The 22354-nt window shown below is 34.3% G+C and overlaps 1 protein-coding gene across 3 annotated transcripts in view; it reads left to right on the top strand.

The window, feature by feature from the left end:
• TMEM135 (transmembrane protein 135) overlaps positions 1–22354 on the top strand; it is a 254688-nt gene that overhangs the window by 47892 nt on the left and 184442 nt on the right. For 2 of the 3 annotated variants that reach the window (XM_036906972.2, XM_036906971.2), the window contains exons 2-3: positions 5270–5397; positions 7711–7803. The exons of the other annotated variant lie outside the window; for it this stretch is intronic. In XM_036906972.2, coding sequence (XP_036762867.1) covers positions 5270–5397; positions 7711–7803 — 221 coding nt within the window. The remainder of the gene's footprint in view (positions 1–5269; positions 5398–7710; positions 7804–22354) is intronic. 3 annotated transcript variants of the gene reach the window in all.

Below are 22354 nucleotides of genomic sequence, written 5' to 3'. Positions count from 1 at the left end.
TCCTTCTTATCCACTAGCACAGGATAGATTTCCACTTATTTGTGCCTTCTTTAATTTCTCTCCTGAGTGTCTTACAGTATTCAGAATGCAGGACTTTCACTTCCTTGGTTAGGTTTATTCCTAGGTATTTTATTCTTTTTGATGAAATTGTAAATGGAGTTGTTTTCCTGATTTCTTTTTGTGATAGTTCAGTGTTAGTATACAGGAATGCAAGAGATTTCTGTGTATTAATTTTGTATCCTGCAACTTTGTTGAATCCAGTTATTAGTTCTGATAGTTTTTTGGTGGAGTCTTTAGGTTTTTTTATGTATAATATCATGTCATCTGCAAATAGTGACAGTTTAACTTCTTCCTTACCAACTTGGATGCCTTTTATCTCTTTTTGTTGCCTGATTGCTGTGGCTAGGACCTCCAGTACTATGTTTAAAAAAGTGAGGAGAGTGGACATCCTTGTCTTTCTTCCTGATCTTAGAGGAAAAGCTTTCAGCTTTTTGCCATTGAGTGTGATGTTAGTTGTGTGTTTGTTATATATGGCCTTTATTATGTTTAGATATGTTCCCTCTCTACCCATTTTGTTGAGAGTTTTAATTTGAATGGATGTTGAATTTTGTTAAATGCTTTTTCAGCATCTATTGAAATTATCTTGTGGGTTTGTCCTTTTTGTTAATGTGGTGTATGATATTGATTGATTTATGAATATTAAACCATCTTTTTTGAATCCCTGGAATAAATCCTACTTGGTCATGATGGATGACCCTTTTGATGTATTTTTGAATTTAATTTGCTAAAATTTTGTTGAGGATTTTTGCATCTATGATCATCAGGGCATTAGTCTATAATTTTCTTTTTTTGTGGAGTCTTCGCTTGTTTTTGGTATTAGAGTGATGCTGGCCTCGTGTCTTTTTCTGGTTTTGATATTAGAGTTTGGAAGTATTCCCTTTTCTACTTTTTGGAATACTTTAAGAAGGAAGGGTATTAGCTCTTCTTTAAATGTTTGGTAGTATTCAGCTTTGGAGCCATCTGCTCCTGGACTTGTGTTTGTTGGGATTTTTGATTACCAATTCAGTTTCATTGCTGGTGATTGGTCTGTTCAGATTTTCTTTTTCTTCCTGGGTCAGTCTTGGAAGGTTGTATTTTTCTAGGAAGTTGCCCATTTCTTCTAGGCTGTACAATTTATTGGGCATATAATTTTTCATATTCTCTAATAATTCTTTGTATTTCTGTGATATCCATTGTGACTATTCCTTCTTTGCTACTGATTTTGTTTGTTTGTGTCCTCTTTCTTTTTTTCTTGATAAGTCTGGCTAGAGGTTTATCTATTTTGTTTATTTTCTCAAAGAACTAGTTCTTGGTTTCATTGATTTTTTTTCTGATTTTTATCTTCTGTATATTATTTATCTCTGCTCTGATCTTTATTATGTTCCTCTTTATAGTAACTGGGTTTTATTTGTTCTTTTTCTAGTTTCTTTAATTGTGAGTTGAGATTGTTTATTTGGGATTGTTGTTTCTTGAGGTAGACCTGTGTTGCTTTGAACTTCCCTCTTTGAATGGCCTTTGTGGCATCCCACAAATAATGGACTGTTGAATTTTTGTTTTCATTTGTCTCCATGTATTGCTTGATTTCATCAATTGTTTGGAAGCTTGTTTAGCTTTCATGTGTTTGTAGGCTTTTTTTGTTCTCTTTGTGTAATTCTAGTTTCATACCATTGTGGTCTGAGAAGCTATTTGATACAATTTCAATCTCTTTGAATTTATTGAGGCTCTTTTTGTGACCTAGTATGTGATCTCTTCTGGAGTACCTTCCATGTACATTTGAGAAAAATGTGTATCCTGCTGTTTTTGTGTGGAATGTTCTTTAGGTATCTGTTAAGTCCAACTATTCTACAGAATTTTTCAGTGCCTCTGTTTCCTTATTTATTTTCTGTCTAGTTGATATGTCTATTGATGTGAGAAGTATTTTAAAGTCTCCTAAAATGAGTATGTTGCATTCTATTTCCCCTTTAATTCTGTTAGTATTTGTTTCACATATTTAGGTGCTCCTATAATAGGTGCATAGATATTTATAATGACTATCTTCTTGTTGGACTGACCCCTTTTTGTTATGTAATGTCCTTCTTTATCTCTTGTTACTTTCTTTGTTTGAAATCAATTTTGTCTAAGTATTGCTACTCCTGCTTTTTTCTCCCTATTAGTTGCATGAAATATCTTTTTCCATCCCTTCACTTTTAGTCTGTTTATGTCTTTGCATCTAAAAAAAGTTTCCTGTAGCAGCAGATAGATAGATCTTGTTTCTTTATCTGTTCTGCCACTCTCTTTCTTTTGATTGGTGGATTCAGTCCATTTACATTTAAAGTGTATTTCAGTCCATTTACATTGGATTGGTTACACAGCTCTCTTATTATTCTTATTATTCTTTCATTCCTAGAGGTCCTCTTTTCTCTCTGTTTCTCAGCTTTGTTGTTTTTCTTTCACTAATTTCTATCTTGTTGTCTCCTCTATTTGCAGCAGTCTATTATTCATTCACTCCATTGTATATTTCATTTCATTTACTGTATTCTTCAGCTCTGAGTAGCTGCTTTTCAGCTTTTCTCTTTGCTGTCACCCTCCCTGAGATCTTCAATACTTTTCTGCAGGTCAGTGAGCATATTTATGACTTTTATTTTGAAATCTTTGTTAAAGAAGATTGGTGATCTCTGTTCCATTTAGCCCTCTTTGTGGTGACTTGTCCTGTACTTTTGTTTGGAACTTACTTTTCTGCCTTCTCATTTTGTCAGTGTTTCTGTGTTTCTTCCTTTGTATTAGATGGATCTGCTATGCTTCCTGATCTAGAGAGTAATGGCTTCATGAAGAAAGTGTCCTGTGCAGCTCAGAAGCTCAGGAAGCTTTCCTCTTCAGTGCTCAGCTCTCCTTTGTCGTGGAGCCTCAGTTGCTGTTGGTGGGCAATGGATGGACCACTTTTCTGTCTGTCTGCTGGCAGTGGTTTATGTCGTTCTGTTGAGGGCATCAGTTTGCTGCAGCTGGCCCTTTGTGGTCAGAGCAATGGCTTCTGAGTTTGTTGTGGGCGGAGCCACCCTCTGCCTGCCCTGCAGCAATGGTGGGACTATTGGGTGAACAGGGCATGGTGAGCTGCACAGTGGCAGGGTTCATGGGCAGGGAGTGGCTAGTTAGTGGGAGTGCCTGCAGGTGCTGGGAGGCAGCAAGTTGCGCTTGGGCATGTGGCTGCTGCATAAAGTCGCGGGTGTCTCCTAGCTGCAGCAGGGCATACAGCAGTGGGCTTGGCCACCTGTGGGGAGGAAGGAGCTTTGGAGGCTGGCTCCTCTAAGTGCTTGTCTAATTGGGCTGAAACAGGTTGGAGAAGGCTGGGGGAGTCTCCCTTTGCCGGCCAGGCAGCAAAGTCTGATGCTGCCGGACCGAGTGTGCTGGTGTGGTATGCAGCAAAGTGTCTCGGGGCTGAGCAAGGGTGATGGAGCATCTGGGGCTCCTGTGTGCTTGACCTGTTGGGCCTGACGGAGGGCTGGGTTGGGGGGTAAACTCCACCTGCCCTTTCTCCTGCAGAGAGAGCTCCACCCAGCCATGGATGGGTCCCCTGGCACTCCTCCCACTTCTGGGAAGTCTTTTAAACTATTGCCTCTGTGTTGGGTCTCAGTAGGATCAGCAGAGCATGCCTGTCCTCCACAAGTGGCTGGAGTCTCTGCCTCCCAGAGTGTTCCAACTGTCCCTGGTGTCCAGTCCTGCTAATCGCCAGAACTCAGTGTAACGTGGGCTCGTATTCCTGAAGCAGATCTCTAGGGCCAGGTGTGCAGAGTTCCTGGGTGCCTGTCCGCTCCCCTCTCCATTCCTCTTCCTTCTGCCTCTGGGCTGGGATTGGGGAAGGGCTTGGGTCCCACTCAGTGGCGGCTCTGCCACTTTACCCTTTCTGTGTGGTCTCTTTACCAGGTGTAGGCAGTCTGTTCTGTAGTTTTTAGGTCATTTTCAGCTTTAGTAGTATTTTCTGTAGTTGTGTCTTTGATGTGTGTGTGTGTGAGAGGGAAGGCTTCTGCCTTGCCTTCTTACTCCGGCATCTTTTTTCCCTGTCCTTAGCCAAATGAAAACTTTTCTAGTCTTCCTTCTCGGATTGCCCTTTCTTACATCCCCTTCTCATTCCCTAATTATGTTGTTTTAACTTGTTCCTTTGATATATTGTTTCATCATGATGGAAAGTGTTCCTCCAGTGACCTGTGAGGATTCTGCTATTCTTCCAAATCTAGCTCATATCCCCTTCTCCATGAAACTGCTGCCTAATCTGTGTTAAACTCACTCTTTGCTAAACTTCCAAGGCACTTTGTATTAACACTTAATCATTCTTTAATATCTGTAGCCATATCATATTATGTTATGATTTGTATTCTATTAATTTCCTATAGCATTAATAGTGAACTCAATAAATACTTAGATTTCATGTCTTGAAGTTTATCTCAGGGCTTTTTCTTTTGTGTTTGTTTTAATCTCTAAAGTTTTCTTTTAAATTGAAAGTTCACACACAGAAAAACCCTAAAATGAAATGTGTTCTCAATCAAAATTTGAAATATAAGTCATGAGGATTTATAGATTGATAATCTTTATAAAATATTTCTTTGATAAATTTATGCAGTCCTCTACACAGGAAATTGTTTCTGTTTTTGTATTTTTGTAGCATGTGGTACCTACCTGTATTATACTAGATTCTCAGTATTCGTTTTTCAGGTTTTTTCTTTTTAAATGAGCTCCATTCAGTAAGCCAGAAATCATTACTTTTATATTTTCCTTTTTTAAAAAATACTATAGCATGGTTTTTGTCACACAGTAGTTGTGTTTGAATAACTGAATGAATTTTTCTGGTTTCTGTCTCTGAGGTTCTCTGATATCCAGGCGATAATATCTGTAATGTAGTTTTATTTAGCATTCAATTTCTATTTGAATTGTAGTTTTCCATTTAAAAAGTGTATTTCATTTCTCATCTAAAAACTGTTCTTAAGACAGTATAAATACTTACCTCAACATTTGGGGGTTACTCATCAATAACCCAGGTTGTAATTTCCTGGTGCATATTTTACCTGTTACAGTAAATCAAAATTAAATTAAATGTTTTCTTTTCTGTCCCAGAAATTATAATTTTATAGAGGAGCCAGTAAAATACCAGGGTTTTATTTTAACTTAAAAATATATGCTATTATTTAGTAGCATCCACATAAGAGCTAATTTAAATGGGAAAAGTTGGTTGGATTAAACAAAAAAGACTTTCTCTTTCCAGATTGCAGCAGTTCTCCGGAAACGAAAATTAGACTATTATTTACACAAACTACTCCCTGAGATCCTCCAATCTGCTTCATTTCTGACTGCTAATGGTGCCTTGTATATGGCTTTCTTTTGCATTTTAAGGTTGGTACCTTAATCACCATTGGAGGTTAATACAGATTCCTTTGCTGAAACTGAAACAAGCAGATATTTAGATAAATGTTGTATAGGTCATTGCTTGCATATTTTTTCTGTTAAATGACATTTATTTATCTCAAAGGAAGCTTGTAAAACCAGGTGTTGTGGGCCTTTTGGCCCTAAAGATGTAATATAAACTTGAAATTATTGCTATGATTATATAACAAATACGTTTTAACATATCATACATTTTCTGAGGCATACTATGTTTACCAAGTTGAGCGTTTCTTAATTTTTCAGTTTCATAGATCACGAATTCAAAGCAATTATCTGTGATATAGGTTAGTCCATATACAGTGAACAAACTTCAAAAGGACTATAAAATGCTGGTGTTTATGTAACAAACAATAAGTCAACTTCTGGCATATCCTACTGATGAAACTTTTGATCCTGATTCATTCTTACATACGTTACCTATGTCACATGCTTCATACAATACACATGCAATAAGAATTAAGTTTTTCATGCTGTGATGCACCTAACATGTTCATTAAATATTTACTTTTTTATCTTTTTCTCCACTGATAGTTGAAAACCTAAACTAGTGTTGTTTTTTAAGCTTGTCAAGTTAAAATACTAACTTCACATTATCCTTATATTAGTGTTACCCAGTTAGTGTGCCCAAAATAGTTCTGTAGGTATGTTTTAACTGCAATTAAAAATTTAGTTCCCAAATATCTTTTATAGATTTTTTCCCCTCTGATGTTAATATCCATAAGCTTTAGAGTATAATTGATACTCTATTATCAAAATAATTGATAAGGTTTATACTATTGAGTAAATCATGCCTTTAGTTTGACTTCAAAATATGTATAAGAAACTATTATGTGGTCTCTGGAAAGTTTCTATACTCATTAAAACTCTAAAAATAAAGTTATAACTAGGTTTTAAAAATTGCAATAATAATAAATTGCTATTGCAGCCTATTTATGTTTTTTTTATGTTCTGTTTAGTTAAGTTGTGGAAATATAAAATACTTATAAGGTCTGTGTTCCTCCTGTAACTGACACCTTGAGTAATTTTCCTTTAATTTTTAGTAAATTTTAAAATTTACTAACAATTTAGTAAATTGTTAAATCCTTTGTGGATTTTATATTGGAGGGAGGTCCACCTCCAGTCTTCTCAGGCAGAAGGTTTCTGATGTCCCTTTCAGAAACACCCATCTTATAAATACACAGTAGGTTTTCTAATTCTTTTAAAGCTAAGCTTCAATTAAAAAGACCATTTCATCTGTGATTCTTGATCCTTATCTGTACATATATGTATTTTTTCCTGTAATTCCCATTTAGCCATCTACCAACTTTGTTCAGATAATTTCTGATCATTTTTATGTGCTGCCTTTCCCTTAGAAATTTATTGTCTTTGAAAATAAAAAGAAATCTTTCTAACCTCTCCAAAGTTCTTATTTTTTTCTCCTTAAAAACCCAAGCAGCTAATGGTCATTTATAATATGTGAGACACTATGTAGATTCTTACTTTCAAGTGACATAGTCTCTTAAATGAAAAATGGTCTGTACATGTAACAAAAAAAATGAAAAACACCTTAGTAGCTGCTGTAGGAAAAAGTTGTCAAGGGCTGTAGAAGCCAAGGAGGAGAGACATTTGTTGAGTATCATGTATTAAAAAATAGTAGTAGTAAAAATAGTACTAATAGCTGACATTTTCTGAGTACTTTGGTGTGCCATGCAAGGTGCTGGGAAATAGCTCATGAAGCTCTCGTAACAACTATATGAGGTACGTAAGATTATTATATCCGTTTGATAGATAAGGGGACTGAGAATGTAAAGCGTTTGTATTGTGAACGATGTTGGATCCAGGGAATGTCTAGATGAATATGACTAAGTCACAGGAAGGAGGGATGCTTGTTAGTGTGCTGTTGTAGTGACCTGAATAGGAGATGGTGAGGAACTTAACCAAGGCAGGGGCAGTGGGTTGGAGAGGAATTTGAGAGATACATTGCATTGGAAACATTTAATGGCATGATTTAATGTATGGGGTAGAGGAGGAGGAGAAGCCAAGGACGTCTCAAAGTGTCACACATAGGTGGATAGTTGTCGATGTCACTAACCTAGGAAAATAGAGAGCAAGGACATGGGGGTACATAGGGTAGAGAGCTGGTGAGTTTGGTTTTGGACATGTTGAATTTGCTGTGGGTCATTTAGATAGAGGGTGGACAGAGAATGGGAACTTACATTCATAATAACTGAAATGACCAACCAACTAGAAATTTCACTCAAACATTCCAAATTTGCATTTCAGGAAGATACTTGGAAAATTCTACTCATGGAGTCCTGGCTTTGGTGCCGCTTTGCCAGCATCTTATGTGGCAATTCTAATTGAAAGGAAAAGCAGGTAAAATTTTATTTATCTACCTATTTAATAGAACTGATTTACTATATCCTACCCCAGCTTAAAAATTTTTTTTCTGTTTATCATTCATTGAAATCCAGGTATAAGAAATAGTTCCACATGTTTTTCAGTTTTGCAAATTTTTGATGGAAAATTTAACTTTATACTAATATGATTTATGTTTACTAAGCCTATAAAAATATAAAAGTTGACATTATAGAGCAATAACACCCAGTAGTATTTGTTTACTAAAAAGAATGTTCACTAATGAATGCAAACTAGAACATGGCATGCACAAGTTCTAATTAAAGATCTTTTCCTTTAACAAAATACCATTATCACACCTGAGAAAATAAACAGTAGTTCTTTATTATCATCTAGATCTGTAATTTACTTCAGGCTTATTGAGTGACCTCTGTTAAATCAGTCACTATTTTTAAGACATCATCTCATTTAAAAGTGTATTTTTATTTTTGTCAACCTGAAAATGTTCCATGTGAAATAATAAGATTTTCATAAAGTGCTAAACTGTTATGTAAATTGTTCAGTCAGGTAAACAGTTGAGGCTAAAGTTGTTACATAAAAGAATTTTTGCCCTATCATGAGTAATTATTTTTATGGCTGAGAATTGCTTTGATTCTATATTTATCCCACAGAATTAAGATGGGGTCATGTATAAATCAAGGGGTCATGTATTATTCAAGAATGGGGTCATCTTCCAGTTTATGAAGATGTTTATTATAATCATTGATTCCCTAGTAAGAATATAGATAAATCTTACCAGGTAACCAAATATTTACTTATCTACCTGAAGCAATTTTTAGTGTCTTGTTGTAAATGTAATAATATCTAAATTTGTGTGGTTCTCTGTTTGATTATATCATAATACTTTTGGATTGTTAAAATTATTAAAATAAAAGGACCGGTAGATATTATTACCCCAGCATAGTCAATCTGTATTGCTAGACATGTAGATTTCCCCACCTGATAGGACAGTACAGAATACTTGTTAAGAGTGTGGATTCTGGAGCTGCACCATCTGGCTTAGGGGACTGGCTCTGCCACTTACTGTGTGACTTCTGTGGTTTATTCCTTCCCTGAAAAATGGAGATAGTGATAATCTACTCATATGGTTGTCTAGAGAATTAAATGAGTTAATATGTGTAGAAGTGCTTAGAACACAGCTAAGTATTAAGTATAATTATTTTTTCTCATAAGTAGTAATAGAGTTATTCTGGTGATTGTAACTTCCCAATCTAGTAAAAGGTGAACACTGTTTTCAGAAATATGATTTCAGAATATGTTCCTCATACATGAAACTTAAAAGATGCTTTAAACTAAGTTTGCTCAGATTTATTTACTTTTAGCACTTGAATAATAAGATAGCATTTTTAAAGTTATTTGTCTGCTTTTCAACAAAATGTTGAGATACATTACCTGAAGTCAACAGTTGTTAACATTTTGCCATTTTTACATTATTTATATGTGATTATATATATGTGAGATATATATATATATAATATACATATATATATTATATATATATGTGTATGAACCATATGGAAGTGCATTAAGACTCCATAATACTTTACTTCTAAATAGTTCAGCGTGCAAATTAGAAAATAAGGATATTTTCCAGTGTAATTACAACAGTTATCACACATAAGGAAATTAAAGTCATTCCCTCATATCACCTAATCCATACTGTCTTAAAATGCTTTCATAGCTGTTTTTTTGATCCAGAATATAGTCAAAGTTTATGTATGGTGGTGTATTACTTTATGTCTTTTAATCTAGGTTAATCTTTCATGGTTTTCCCCCCTGGCATTGACTTACTAGCATGACCAGGCCAGTTGTCTTGTATGCATAAAACAGTTCTGATTTTGTCTGAATTTTTTCCTCATGTAATTGTTTAATTGGCTCATATAGCTTATGTATTTCCTGTAAATTGAAGTTCAGTCTAAATACTTGATTAGATTTAAGCATTCTTGGTAAGAATATACTTCACAGATGATGCTTATGCCATCAGGAGGTCCATAGTTCCAAGTGGTTCCAAGTTTGAATATGTGATTAAAGTAGTAATCACTAGATCTTTCCAATAAATCTATTATTCATGGTGAATTAGGTGAATGGATTTCCTCACATTCCACTATCCTTGCTTTATTGGAATGAACCTCAGTTGATCATGACATCACTGTTTGTGAGATTGGCTAGTTGCCTGTGTATGAGTGTGTGTGTATTCTTTATCAGGTTTGAGTGTCATTTATATGATAAAATATCTCAGAAGTTTTCATTCTTTTTTCTTGCTCTGGAATAGTTTAAGTAGCAGTGAATTTTCTGGCCTTTGAGTATTTGACTCGTTCCTCTGTGAAACATCTTGGACACAGTGACTTTTGGTTGTGGTAGTTCTTAGAAAAAGTTACCAGTTTCTTCTATGGAAATCGGTCTATTTAAACTTTCAACGTAGTTATCAGAAAAAGTTTTTAGTAACTTTTTCTAACAGCTAGAGTGGTATCCACTTCTTAAAATTATCAATTTCCTAGAAATTACCCATTTTATGAAGATTTTTATATTTATTTACATGGAGTTGTACAAAGTCTGTCATGTTTGATTGAATTTTCAATGGTTATTTCTCCACTTGTTATGTATTTTGTATAATTGTGTCATTTCCCCTCTTTATTAAATTAGCTAGTAATCTTTTTGACTTTTTTTCAAGGAATCATTTTATTTATTAGTCCTGTTTTTTGATTTTCTAATTCAATTCTTGTTTTTATTGTTTTTTTCCTTCTACTTTCTTTTGGCTAATTTGCCTGCTTTTTTAAACCTTTTTAGTTTGATGTTTATTTATTTTAATGTTTTAAGTTCTGTAGATAATAAGTATTTAAAGCTATGACTTTTCTTCTGATCAGTGCTTTAATTCTACCCCATAGATTCTAATATATAGTATTTCCATTAATATCATTTCTCAGAAGTTTTGCAATTTTAGTTTGTATTTTTCCTTTGATATAAAAATTATTTTGAAGAGAGTTAAGAAGATGGAAGGGCCTGTTTGTTATTTCTAATTTTATTGCCTTCTTATCTGAGAATGTTGTTTGTATTATTTTCTCTGTATGAAACTTACATTTTCTTAGTGGCTTGATTTATACCCAAGTTTTGTGACTGTTTTATGAATGTTTGAAAGAAAGGTGCATTCTCTTATCTACAAGTTCAAAGGTTGATAGATAGCTATAAGATCTATGCTACTGATTATGTTTTTTAGGTTGTGTTTTTCCTTTTAAGGTGGGATTTCTGGTGTTAGAAAGTATATTCTTCATTTCATTTAATGCCTTTTGGCTTGAGGTTCTGTACTTTTGGTTATCTTTCTTTTTGCTTGTATTTGCCTAGTATGTTTTTACCTTCCTGAAACATTTTGTTTTATGTGTCTTTCATGTACAGCAAAGATTTCATTCTTTTTCTATTGCTGAGTAGTATTCCATTGTGTGTGTGTGTGTGTGTGTGTGTGTGTGTGTGTGTAACTTCTTCATCATTTCTTCTTTATCCATTTGTTTAATAATAGACACTTAGCTTCCTTCCATATCTTGGCTATTGTAAATAATACTTCAGTGAATATAAGGGTGCGTATATCTTTTTGAATTGGTGTTTTTATTTTCTTTGGATAAATACCCAGAAGTGGAATTGCTGGATGGTAGTTATATTTTAAAGTTTTGAAGAACTTCTGTACTGTTTTCCATAGTGGCTGTACCAGTTTTCATTCCCATCAGCAGTGCACAAAGCTTTCCTTTTCTCCACATCCTTGCCAACACTTGTTATTTCTTGTCTTTTTCATAATAGCTGTTCTGACAGGTATGAGATGGTATTTTATTGTGGTTTTGATTTGCATTCCCCTGATTATTTGTGATGTTGAACACCTTTTCATGTGTCTCTTGGCCATTTGTATGTCTTTGGAGAAATGTCTGTTCAGGTCTTCTGCCCATTTTTTGATTGGATTTTTTTTTTTTTTTGTATTGAGTTGTGTGAGCTCTTTATATATTTTGGATATTAACCCCTTATTGGTTATATCATTTGCAAGTATTTTCTCCCATTCAGTAGGTGGTCTTTTCCTTTTGTTGATGGTTTCCTTTGCTGTGCAAAGTTTTTTTAGTTTGATGTAGTCCCCTTTGTTTATTTTTGCTTTTGTTGCTCTTGCCTGAGGAGATAGATCCAAAAAAAATACTGTAAGACCAATGTCAAAGAGTTTACTGCCTATGTTTTCTTCTAGTTTTATGATTTCTGGTCTTATAGTTAAGTGTTTAATCCATTTTGAGTTTATTTTGGTGCATGGCATATGAAAGTGGTCCATTTTCATTCTATTTCATGTTGTCCAGTTTTCCCAACATCATTTATTGAAGAGATGTCTTTTCCCCATGGTGTATTTTTGCCTCCTTTGTCAAAGACTAATTGACTGTATTAGCAGGGGTTTATTTCAGGATTCTCTATTCTTTTCTATTGATTTGTGTATCTGTTTTTGTGCCAGTACCATAATGTTTTGATTATTAAAAAATACACTTTTAATATAAAGACACAGGTGCTTGAAATTAATTAGAAGAAAAATATATACTATGCAAACAGTAGAAGAAGGCTGGAATAGTTATAGTAATATAAAATAAAATAATTTAGAACAAAGAAAATTATCTGAGCTGTAGAGGCACATTTAATTTAAAAAAAAATTTTTTTTATTAAGGTATGATTGATATACACTCTTATGAAGGTTTCACATGAAAAAACAAACAATGTGGTTACTACATTTACCCATGTTATCAAGTCCCCACCGATTCCCCAATGCAGTCACTGTCCATCAGTGCAGCAAGTTGGCAGAGATCCACTATGTCCCTTCTCTGTGATACACTGTTCTCCCCGTGATCCCCCACACCATGTGTACTAAACATAATACCTGTCAGTCCCCTTCTCCCTCCCTCCCCACCCACCCTCCCACACCCCTCTCCTTTGGTAACCACTAGTTCATTCTTGGAGTCTCTGAGTCTGTGAGGCACATTTAATAGTGATAAAAGGTTCAATTCATCAAGAAGAAATGGCAATTGTATCTATATCAATAAAGTCTTCCCAGAAGCTGATAGCATTAGAGACACAGACAAGCCCAGAACCACACTTGGAGATTTTAACACCTTTTTCTCAGCAGATGATATAACTAGACAAAAAAAAAATAGTAACAATATAGATCAGTAGTTCTCAACAAAGCAGGGAGTTGTCCCATAGGGACATGTTTCCCATAGACAACATTATTTGTTGTGTCAATTTGGTAGGGAAGGGAAGGGAATGCTAATGGTACAATGCACAGGACATCCCTTCCCAAAATAGAGACTTATCTAGCTCAAAACGTGTCAATAGTGCAAAGATTGAGAAATGCTGCTGTAGATGAATAGCACTATTAAATTGGCCTTGTTAATATTTAGAAAAAGAAGTACAACAGGATTAATCACAGAAGTATCACATGATCCTATTAATTGATCCAGAAAAGGCATTTGTCAAAATAACTATATACATGCATGATCAATGCTCTAATGAAGACTAGGAATAGGTGTGAACTTCCTTAACATGATAGAGAGCAGCTTAAAAAAAATGCCCTGAATTCTTTCCCCTATAATCAAGAACAACATAGAAGGTATTATGCTAAGTGGAATAAGTCAGACAGAGAAAGACAAATACCATATGATTTCACTTATATGTGGAATATAAGAAACAAAACAAATGAACAAATACATTTAAAAAAGAACAGAAACAGACTCAAAGCAAAATTGAGAGGAAGGTACAATGATTTCTCATGTATTTCCTGTATTATATGATATTCATAGCCTCCCTAATTATCAGTATCCCTCAACAGAGTGGTGTATATGTTGAAATTGAGGAACCTACACTGAAATGTCATCATCTCAAATCCATAATTTATGGTAAGGTTCACTCTTGGTGTACATTTTATGTTGGGATTGGACAGATGTATGACATGTGTCAACCATCATAGTATCATAAGTTCACTGTTCAAAAAATCCTCTGTGTTGCTTATTTATCCCACCATTCCCCAAGCCCCTGGTAACCACTGATCTTTACTGTCTTCATGGTGTTACCTTTCCCAGAATGTCATAAAGTTGGAATCATACAGTTTGTAGACTTTTGTTTGACTTCTTTTACTTAGCAGTATGCCTTTTAGTTTCTTCCATGTCTTCACAGCTTGATAGGCTTGATTTCTTTTAAGTGCTGAATAATATTCCATTGTCTAGATATACCATCATTTATTTCCCTCTTGACCTGCTTGAAGGACATTTTGGTTGCCTCCAGGCTTTGACAATTATGAATAAAGCTGTTATAAACATCCACATGCAGGTTTTTATGTGGATATAAGTTTTCATTCCCTTTAGGTAATGACTGAGGGGTTGAGTTCTGGATTATGTATTTAATTTTATAAGAAACTGCCAAACTGTCTTCCATTTGTGGTTATACCAGTTTTACATTCCCACCAGCAATGAATAAGGGTTTCTGTTGCTCCACATTCTTCATCAGTATTAGGTATTACCGGTGTTCTGAATTTTGGCCATTCTCATTGGTGTGTTGTGGTATCTTATTTTTGTTTCAATTTGAATTTCCTTGATGATATATGTTGTGGAGCATTTTCATGTGGTTATTTATTGAAATCTGTATATGTCTTTATACTTAAAGTGGGTTTCTTATAAATGACTTGCAGTTGAGTTGTGTTTTTTGGTTGACTCTGACAATCTCCTTCTTTTAAGTGGTGTGTTTAGACCATTTGGTATAGTTGAATTAATATCCACCAAATTTGTTACTGTTTTCTCTATTGTCCTTGTTTTTTGTTCTGATTTTTGTCTTCTTGTCTTATTCTGCCTTTTGTGGTTTTGAATAAACAATTTATATGGTTCCACTTTCTCTTCTAACTTAGCATATCATTTATACTTTTTATTGTTGCTTTTTTTAGTCTAGTTTTGCCATATACATATACAACTAATCCGAAACTACTTTCAAATAATGCTATACCTTTCATAGGTAGAGTACCTCATAATAACAGACTAATGCCAATTCCTTTTCCTGTCCCTGGTATAATTGCTGTCATTCACTTCACTTATATATAACCCTTGAAAAACATGGGTTTGAACTGTGTGGGTCCACTTATATATGGATTTTTTCCAATAAATATATTAGAAATTTTTTTGGAGATTTGCGGCTATTTGACAAAATATTTTCTTTAGCTTACTGTACTGTAAGAATGCAGTATATAATATATATATAACATACAGAATAAATGTTAATTGACTACTTATGTTATTAGTAAGGCTTCAGGTCCACAGTAGGCTATTAGTACTTAAGTGTTTGGGGAGTAAGAAGTTATATACGGCTTTTCAACTGCATGGGGGTTGGTGCCCCTGACCCCCATGTTGTTCAAGGATCAACTATAGATTTATATAGATATAGATATATGGATATAGATAGACATTCACACATAAGATACATATGTAAACATACATATACATATTCAAATGTATTTTTACCATTATTGCTTTGAACAAACTGTTATCTGTTAGAGCATTTGAGAATAAGAAATAGGAAAATTTTTATTTTACCTTCACTTATTCTCTCCTTGCAGCCCTTTCTTTATGTAGATGAGTTTCTGACCTGTATTATTTTCCTTCTCTCTAGTGAACATTTAACATTTAACATTTCTTGCAGAGCAGGTCTACTGGCAACAAATTCTCTCTATTTTTATTTGATAAAGTGTTTGTCCTTCATTTTTTAAGGATAATGCCACAGGGTACAGAATTGTAAGTTGGTGTTTTTTGTTTTCCTGTCAACACTGAATATTTCACTCAGCTCTCTTATTTGCATGGTTTTGAGAAGTTGGATGTAATTTTTATCTTCCTCTGTAGGTAAGGTGTGGTTTTCCTCTGGGTTCTTTCAGAATCTTTATTTATCTTTGAATTTATCTAGTTTGAATATGATATTCCTAGGTGTAGGGTTTTTGTTTGTTTTATGTTTATCCTGTTTGGTGTTCTCTGAACTTTCTGGATCTGTGGTTTGGTGTCTGACATTAATTTGGGAAAATTCTCAGACATTACTGTTTCAGAGAGTTCTTCTGTTCCTGCTCTTTTCCTGCTGCTTTTCCCATTCTGCATATGTTTCATCTCTTGTAGTTGTCACACAATCCTTGGATATTCTTTTTGGTTTTTATTCCTGTTTACAGGAGACACAATTAATTTTAATTTTTATTGAGGTATAGTTGATATGAATGCAATATTATATTAGTTTCAAGTGTAGAACATAGTGACCCAACATTTATATATATTATGAAGTGATTATCATGACAAGTGTAGTAACCATCTGTCACCATATAAAGTTATTACACTATTATTGACTATATTCCCTATGCTATACTTTTCATTCCTGTGGCTTATTTATGTTATAACTGGAAGTTTTTACCCCTTTTTCCCCTTTACTTATTTTGCCTATCCCCTCCCCTCTGACAACCACCAGTGTGTTCTCTGTATCTGTGGGTTTGTTCTGTTTTGTTTGTTTTATTTTTGTGAAATCATGTGCTATTTGTTTTTCTCTGTCTGACTTATATCACTTAGCATAATACCCTTTAGGTGCTTCATGTTGTTGGAAATGGCAACTTTTCATTATTTTTTTATGGCCAAGTAATATTCCATTGTATGTTTGTACCATGACTTCTTTTTATCTGCTGATGGACACTTAGGTTGCTTCCACATCTTAGCTATTGCAAATAATGCCACAGTGAACATAAGAGTACATATATCTTTTTGAATTAGTGTTCTCGTTTTCTTTGGATATTCCATTCTGTTTCTTTCAATCTTTGTTCTCTTTGCTTTTCTGTTTTTAAGTATTCTACTAATAACTTATAACGTCATCTAGCTCAGAGATTCTTCCCTCAGTTACATTCAGTCTACTAGTAAGTCCTTCAAAGACATTCTTCATTTTTGTTATAGTTCCTTTTCTTTGTGTTTCTTTCTTAGTATTTCCATCACTTTGCTTACATTGCTTATCTGTTATGTGCTATGTACTTTATTCATTAGAGCCCTTAGCATGTTGTTTTAAATTTCTGGTCTGATAGTTCTAATATCCTTGCAGTGTCTGGTTCTGCTGCTTGCTTTGTCTCTTCAAGTTGGGTTTTTTGACTTTTGGCATGCCTTGTAATTTTTTTTCTTTATAGCTGGACATGGTGTGCAAGGTAAAAGAAACTGCTATGAATAGGCCTTTAGTTAAGTGTGAGGTGTGGGGGCAGTGGAAGTGTTCTGTAGTTCTTTGATAAGGTCTCAGTCTTTCAGTGAGCTTATGCCTCTAGATCGAACTTTACAAATGTGTCTCAGTTTTCTCCCTTCCCTTTGGTGCAGGATGGCTAGCCTATGCTAGAACTGGGTTTTTTGCTTCTTTCACGTGGAGTTCTAGAGCTGACTGAGGTTGGGTATTTTTCTTCGCCAGGTCAGTTAGGTTGTGATATCACCCCAGCAGGTTAGGCCCTGGTACGCTGGTTCTCCTGAGGGCAAGCCTTGTAAGAACAGAGTGCTCTGGTTTATTTCAGAATGGCTCCTTTTCTCCTCCCCCTGCTTGGAAACCCAAGGGGATTTGTCTCTGACATTTACTGTGAGAACTTAAGTTAAGCTCCTGTAGGTAAAACTCACAAAAGTTTGAGGCCCCTTATGATTGGGTACCCCTGGAATTTTTAACTCCGACTTGTCCACACCGAGACTACTGCTATTTATCAGTTACAGTTCAGCTTCTCCTATTCTGGGTCTCATTTCCTCGAAGGTTTCACCTTACGAGTTTCTGCTCTGCTAAGTTATGATTCTCTGTATCTGCCTGTGGTCTTTCCAAATTCGGGGGCAACAGTTTGCAGTGTGACCTCACTTTTATGGGTCTTAGAAGAGTTGAGCTTTCAGTTGGTTCAGCTTTTAATTGGTGTTAGGACTGAGTAATGACTTGTATGAGCCTTATTACATGGAAACTAGAGGAATTTTTTTTTAGAGTTCCATTTTTATGTATTTTTTTCTTTTTTCTTTAAGCTTTTGCTCTATAAGACTACAACATATATCTTTAACTTTATAGCTTCTTAGTGTTAATATTTGATCACCCTTGCAAAATGTAGAAATATGTTCAGGTCCATCTTAGAGGCTGCTTACCATAGGCTCTCTTTTTATTTCCCCCCTTTTTTTTTTGCTGGTGAATAGTCAGTTACTCTGGCACCAGGAATTCAATAGTTCATGCTTTTTTCCACTGTAGTACCCCTTGTCATATACCAATTTTTCATATATATTTGTGTGTGTGTTATTGAGCTCTCAATTCTTTTCTGTTGATTTACTAGTCTAGGTCTTATGTTTACAACTTTAGTTTTAAAAAAAAATCAGACTTTTCTTTGAAGACAAACATATGTTTAAATACAGTAACACCAAAGTAAAATTTTGTTATGGACAGTAAAAGCTCCTATTTTCTAAGGCATAAAGATGTTTCCTGGAAGTGAGATGATAGCTTAGATTTTGGTTACTAGTTTATTTTCTGTTCTCTTTTTACTTTTGATAGTGAACTTTTTTTAAGAAAAGATTTCTGTTTTTTATATCTTTTAATGAGTTCTACCAACAGTGTTTTATTTGTAGACACTACATATTGGCAGGAAATTTGTAGGTGTTCTTGATTGTGACCTGTTCTGAATATTAATTGTAGTTTTACTGTTTTAGAGACCTAATCAAAAATTTAAGTCTAACTTCTTCATTAGTATTATGGTTGCTGAAGAAAATTGATCCTTATCTTGATGTAATTATTAGGTAGTCATAGTCTGTGATATGTGTTGATTTAGCTCTGTTGCTTATTAGGTGATACAGTTAATATCTGGAAACAGCTCTTTAGTTCTTTTTTGTTGTGAGTTGTGTATGTATATGCATATTACTGGTATGGGCTCTAATTAGAAACTTTAAATTTTAGTTTTTTAGTATTGTCCAGAAGCAAGTGACTTTTAAAAAAATCAGGTTTCAAGAATTGTCTGGGAGTCAAGTCTAAAACATAGAGAAGCAAACCTGTTTGCTTTAAATCTCTTTACAAGTTGCATTATAGTGTCTTAATTTAGGCAGATCTGGTTTGTGTTTATATGGAATTGTGCAAAAGTTAATGGTCTTATTTGCTCAAAAAGTATTTGAAAGTATTTGTTACAACAAAATTTAAGATTTCACTTAATATCAAGGTCCTGTGATAGGTCGTAAGTGATTTACAAAGGTTGAAGTTACATACATTTAAAAATTATTATATCTTGTGCCCCAAATTAAGCATATTAATATTATAGTCTTTACTTTAAGGAAAAGGAATTTATAATTATGCCTTTAATTTCCAAAGAAAATCAATGATATGTTTGTGGCTATAGCTAGTAGGCAGCTTGAAATATGAGTCTAGATTCAGGAAAAGTATGGAGTTACAAAATCAAAATTGGAAGTTTCCTTCTTATAGTAAGTGGGCTTTGAAGCTTTGGGAGATTAGAATGTGAAAGCCCAGAATAAGAAGAGATCTGAAGTTAGAAGTTGGTAAACAGCAATATTTAAGGAGTCAGTTGTCAGTTGAATGTGTATAAAGTTTATCCTTATAAAAATAAAAAATACCAGTAATGTGTTAAAAAGAATGTGGGGAATTAGCAGTTTTTTCAAATTAGCAAATAGTGGTAGTCCTAATTACTGAATCTCTAAAGCTTTATTTAATAGTGAAATCTTTAATCTGAGATTGTACATTTTGTATGATCAGTTTTTCAGAAAGCGTTTAATGAGTCAGAACATACAGTATGGTTACATACACACACACACACACACACACACACACATGCACGCATGCACACACACGCCCTTATCTTTCTTTGTTTCCCTACTTTTTTTCTCCTTCTCTCCAGTGCATCCATTTATACATCATCCATCTCATCTATTCATCCATTTATCTATCTTTCCCAGTTTTCCTTCCTCCCTTTACAGAATTAAGCATAGTTTGCCAGCTAGTCCTGACAGCCTGTAAGAGGGGAGCTTACTTAAATCTTAATCGCATCACTGTGGGGTTTTGAGAAAGCTTTGAAGTTGTTTCCAGGGTTGCTTAAAAAATTTGTGTCACAAAGAATTGTGATCATAGTAACTCAGCAGGAAGCATTCGTAACATCTAGTTTATCCTTAGGTGGGCTGTTAAGAACTAGTCTTCTCTTTCTTTTTCTAGGAAGTGCTTTGTTTGTGGTTCTGAAAGAAGTTCTCCTGATGGATTTTGTTTTTTAGAATTGCTATGGGATTTGCTTTGATATTTACTATTAGTTTAGATAAGTTAAAACTACAGGGAGCTCAAACGTGGGCATGGATTAAGATGTAAAAAATTGTGTATTTATTCTAAGCATACTCATAGGTTGAATTGTTAAATTACACTGTTGTAGTTATGTAACTTTGAAGCAGATAGGACCAAAATGAATGAACCATATCATATGTAAGTGAAAGAATACCATGAATTTGGTCCATGAATTCTTGGCATCTTCAAGTTTCAGTGTCATGTTATCTTCACAGGAAGAAAAATTACCTTAGAGTTTTTGGAAAAGTTTACTATGTCTTATTCACTATCTGTAGTAGAATATGCACAAAGACTCTTGCTCTAGACTGGAAGTTGATCTTCTCCATTCCTATGCCTTAAGGAATATTTTTATACTCTAATAAAACATTCTGATGGATGAAAATCTATTATATCTTTAAAGATTTCCTGAGATGATTAAATAGCATCTCTTAGTGAGCCATTAAACTGTTTAGGAACTTCTACTTTGTTTTTCTTTAATTTCTAATCTACTTATTTGTAGAAGGCATAAGTATTTTTATATGTGTATATAGGATACATAAATATTTAGAATTTTGAAGTTACACCATTCCCAATATACCCCCTAGTGACCCTAGTTATGAACACCCTAGAGTTATTAACCTTAGTTAGTAACATCCTAAAGTGTTACTCAGAAATTTGAGGTTAGCTAGAGAATATATATACATACACCAAAGTTTCCAGAAAAAAAGCATTATTGCTCATCTAATTAGACACAGTGATACCGTTAGAAACTAGTAACACTAGCAATTTCAGCAGAATGTGAGGATACCTTTTAACCTACAAAAATGTTAAGAAAATTTAATTATTTTAATATTTACCCAGAGGAATAATGATACTCTAGTTACAAAGAGTTAGTTCCTACAGCTGTGACTGAATACTTTTTAGGTAGTACCCCTTGATGTGCATACTTACTTCAATTTTCCATGCTTATTAAGAGATTCATACCCATCAAAAAAAAGAAGCAAATTTGTAGTTTAAAGAAATAACTAACTTTAGACTACTTATTTATTGATCTGCACCAATCTAATCTGTGGTTCACAACAGAATGGGGATATTGTTGTATCAGAGTCTCCTGTGAAGTTTTAAAAAAAGTTATTGTCTGTGTTAGCTCCAGCCCTTCCTCTTTAGGCCTACGCCACCTTTTGTTCTGATTGGCACCTCCTCCTTCTCCGTCCCTATTGTAGTTGTGTTTTAATATGCAACTTGGTTTCCAGAGAAATACTAGGGAGTGACCTGTTTGGCTTAAGACTTAGGCTAGATACAGTCAAATGTTAATAAAATGGCACTTAATTAACTTACCAGTTTCATGTGATACTGAGTGTCTCTGGAGAAGTGATAAAAAAAAATCACTACTCTGATTACTCTCCACCTCTCAGACTGACACTGGACCAGAGGCTGGAGTCACTTTATCAGGGAGACCTACCAAAAGGAGTCTGACTCTATAACCCAACATACCACACCCTTCACAGATACTGTCCTTTAATTCTTGAGGCTGTTAGCTTGGGATTGGAATTCAGATAAATCTGGGAAGGAGATTACCTTCCTTATTATTTGGGAATAGTAAATTGAAACTTGAGACCAGGACAGGACATAATGTAACAATTTACATCCTCTGCCTTTTCCCTATAGTAAGAGTAGGTCAAAGCTTTATTCATCCTCAAAGCACAGAAGCCTGTTAGTTTACTGCCTTAAACAAGTCAGTGAGTTGCAGAATTTAAAGGTAACTTAGTAATGTAAAGATTTTTTGCTGTAAGAGCAGATGAACTAACTGACTTCTAATTCGAACTTGTCTTTTTTTGATACTTTTATTTTTAAGGAGACGACTTAATTTCTCTGATACTTGGTTTTCAATAGCATGAGGATAATATTATACTTGATATAACTATTATACTTGTATTACACTTGGTATAAAATCTGATTTCACAATGTTGACTGTACCTTGCAGATTGTGAGATTTTATGCAAATGTAAGAATCTGATCATATCTTTGCTTGCTAATAAATTGATATCCTTGATTGACCCTTCCTCTGTCTAGTGGCTATCTTTCATGATTATTTTTCTATATTATATTATGTACTTACAATGTCTTCTTTTTTATAAGGCTGGGTTCCTAGTAACCCTTTGTCTACCAATTCCACAGTCATTTGTTTAGTGCCTATTAGATTCCA

This window comes from Manis pentadactyla, chromosome 9 (genome assembly GCF_030020395.1).
Source record: "Manis pentadactyla isolate mManPen7 chromosome 9, mManPen7.hap1, whole genome shotgun sequence".
Lineage (NCBI taxonomy): Eukaryota > Metazoa > Chordata > Mammalia > Pholidota > Manidae > Manis > Manis pentadactyla.
This window is presented reverse-complemented; position numbering and strand designations above follow the sequence as displayed.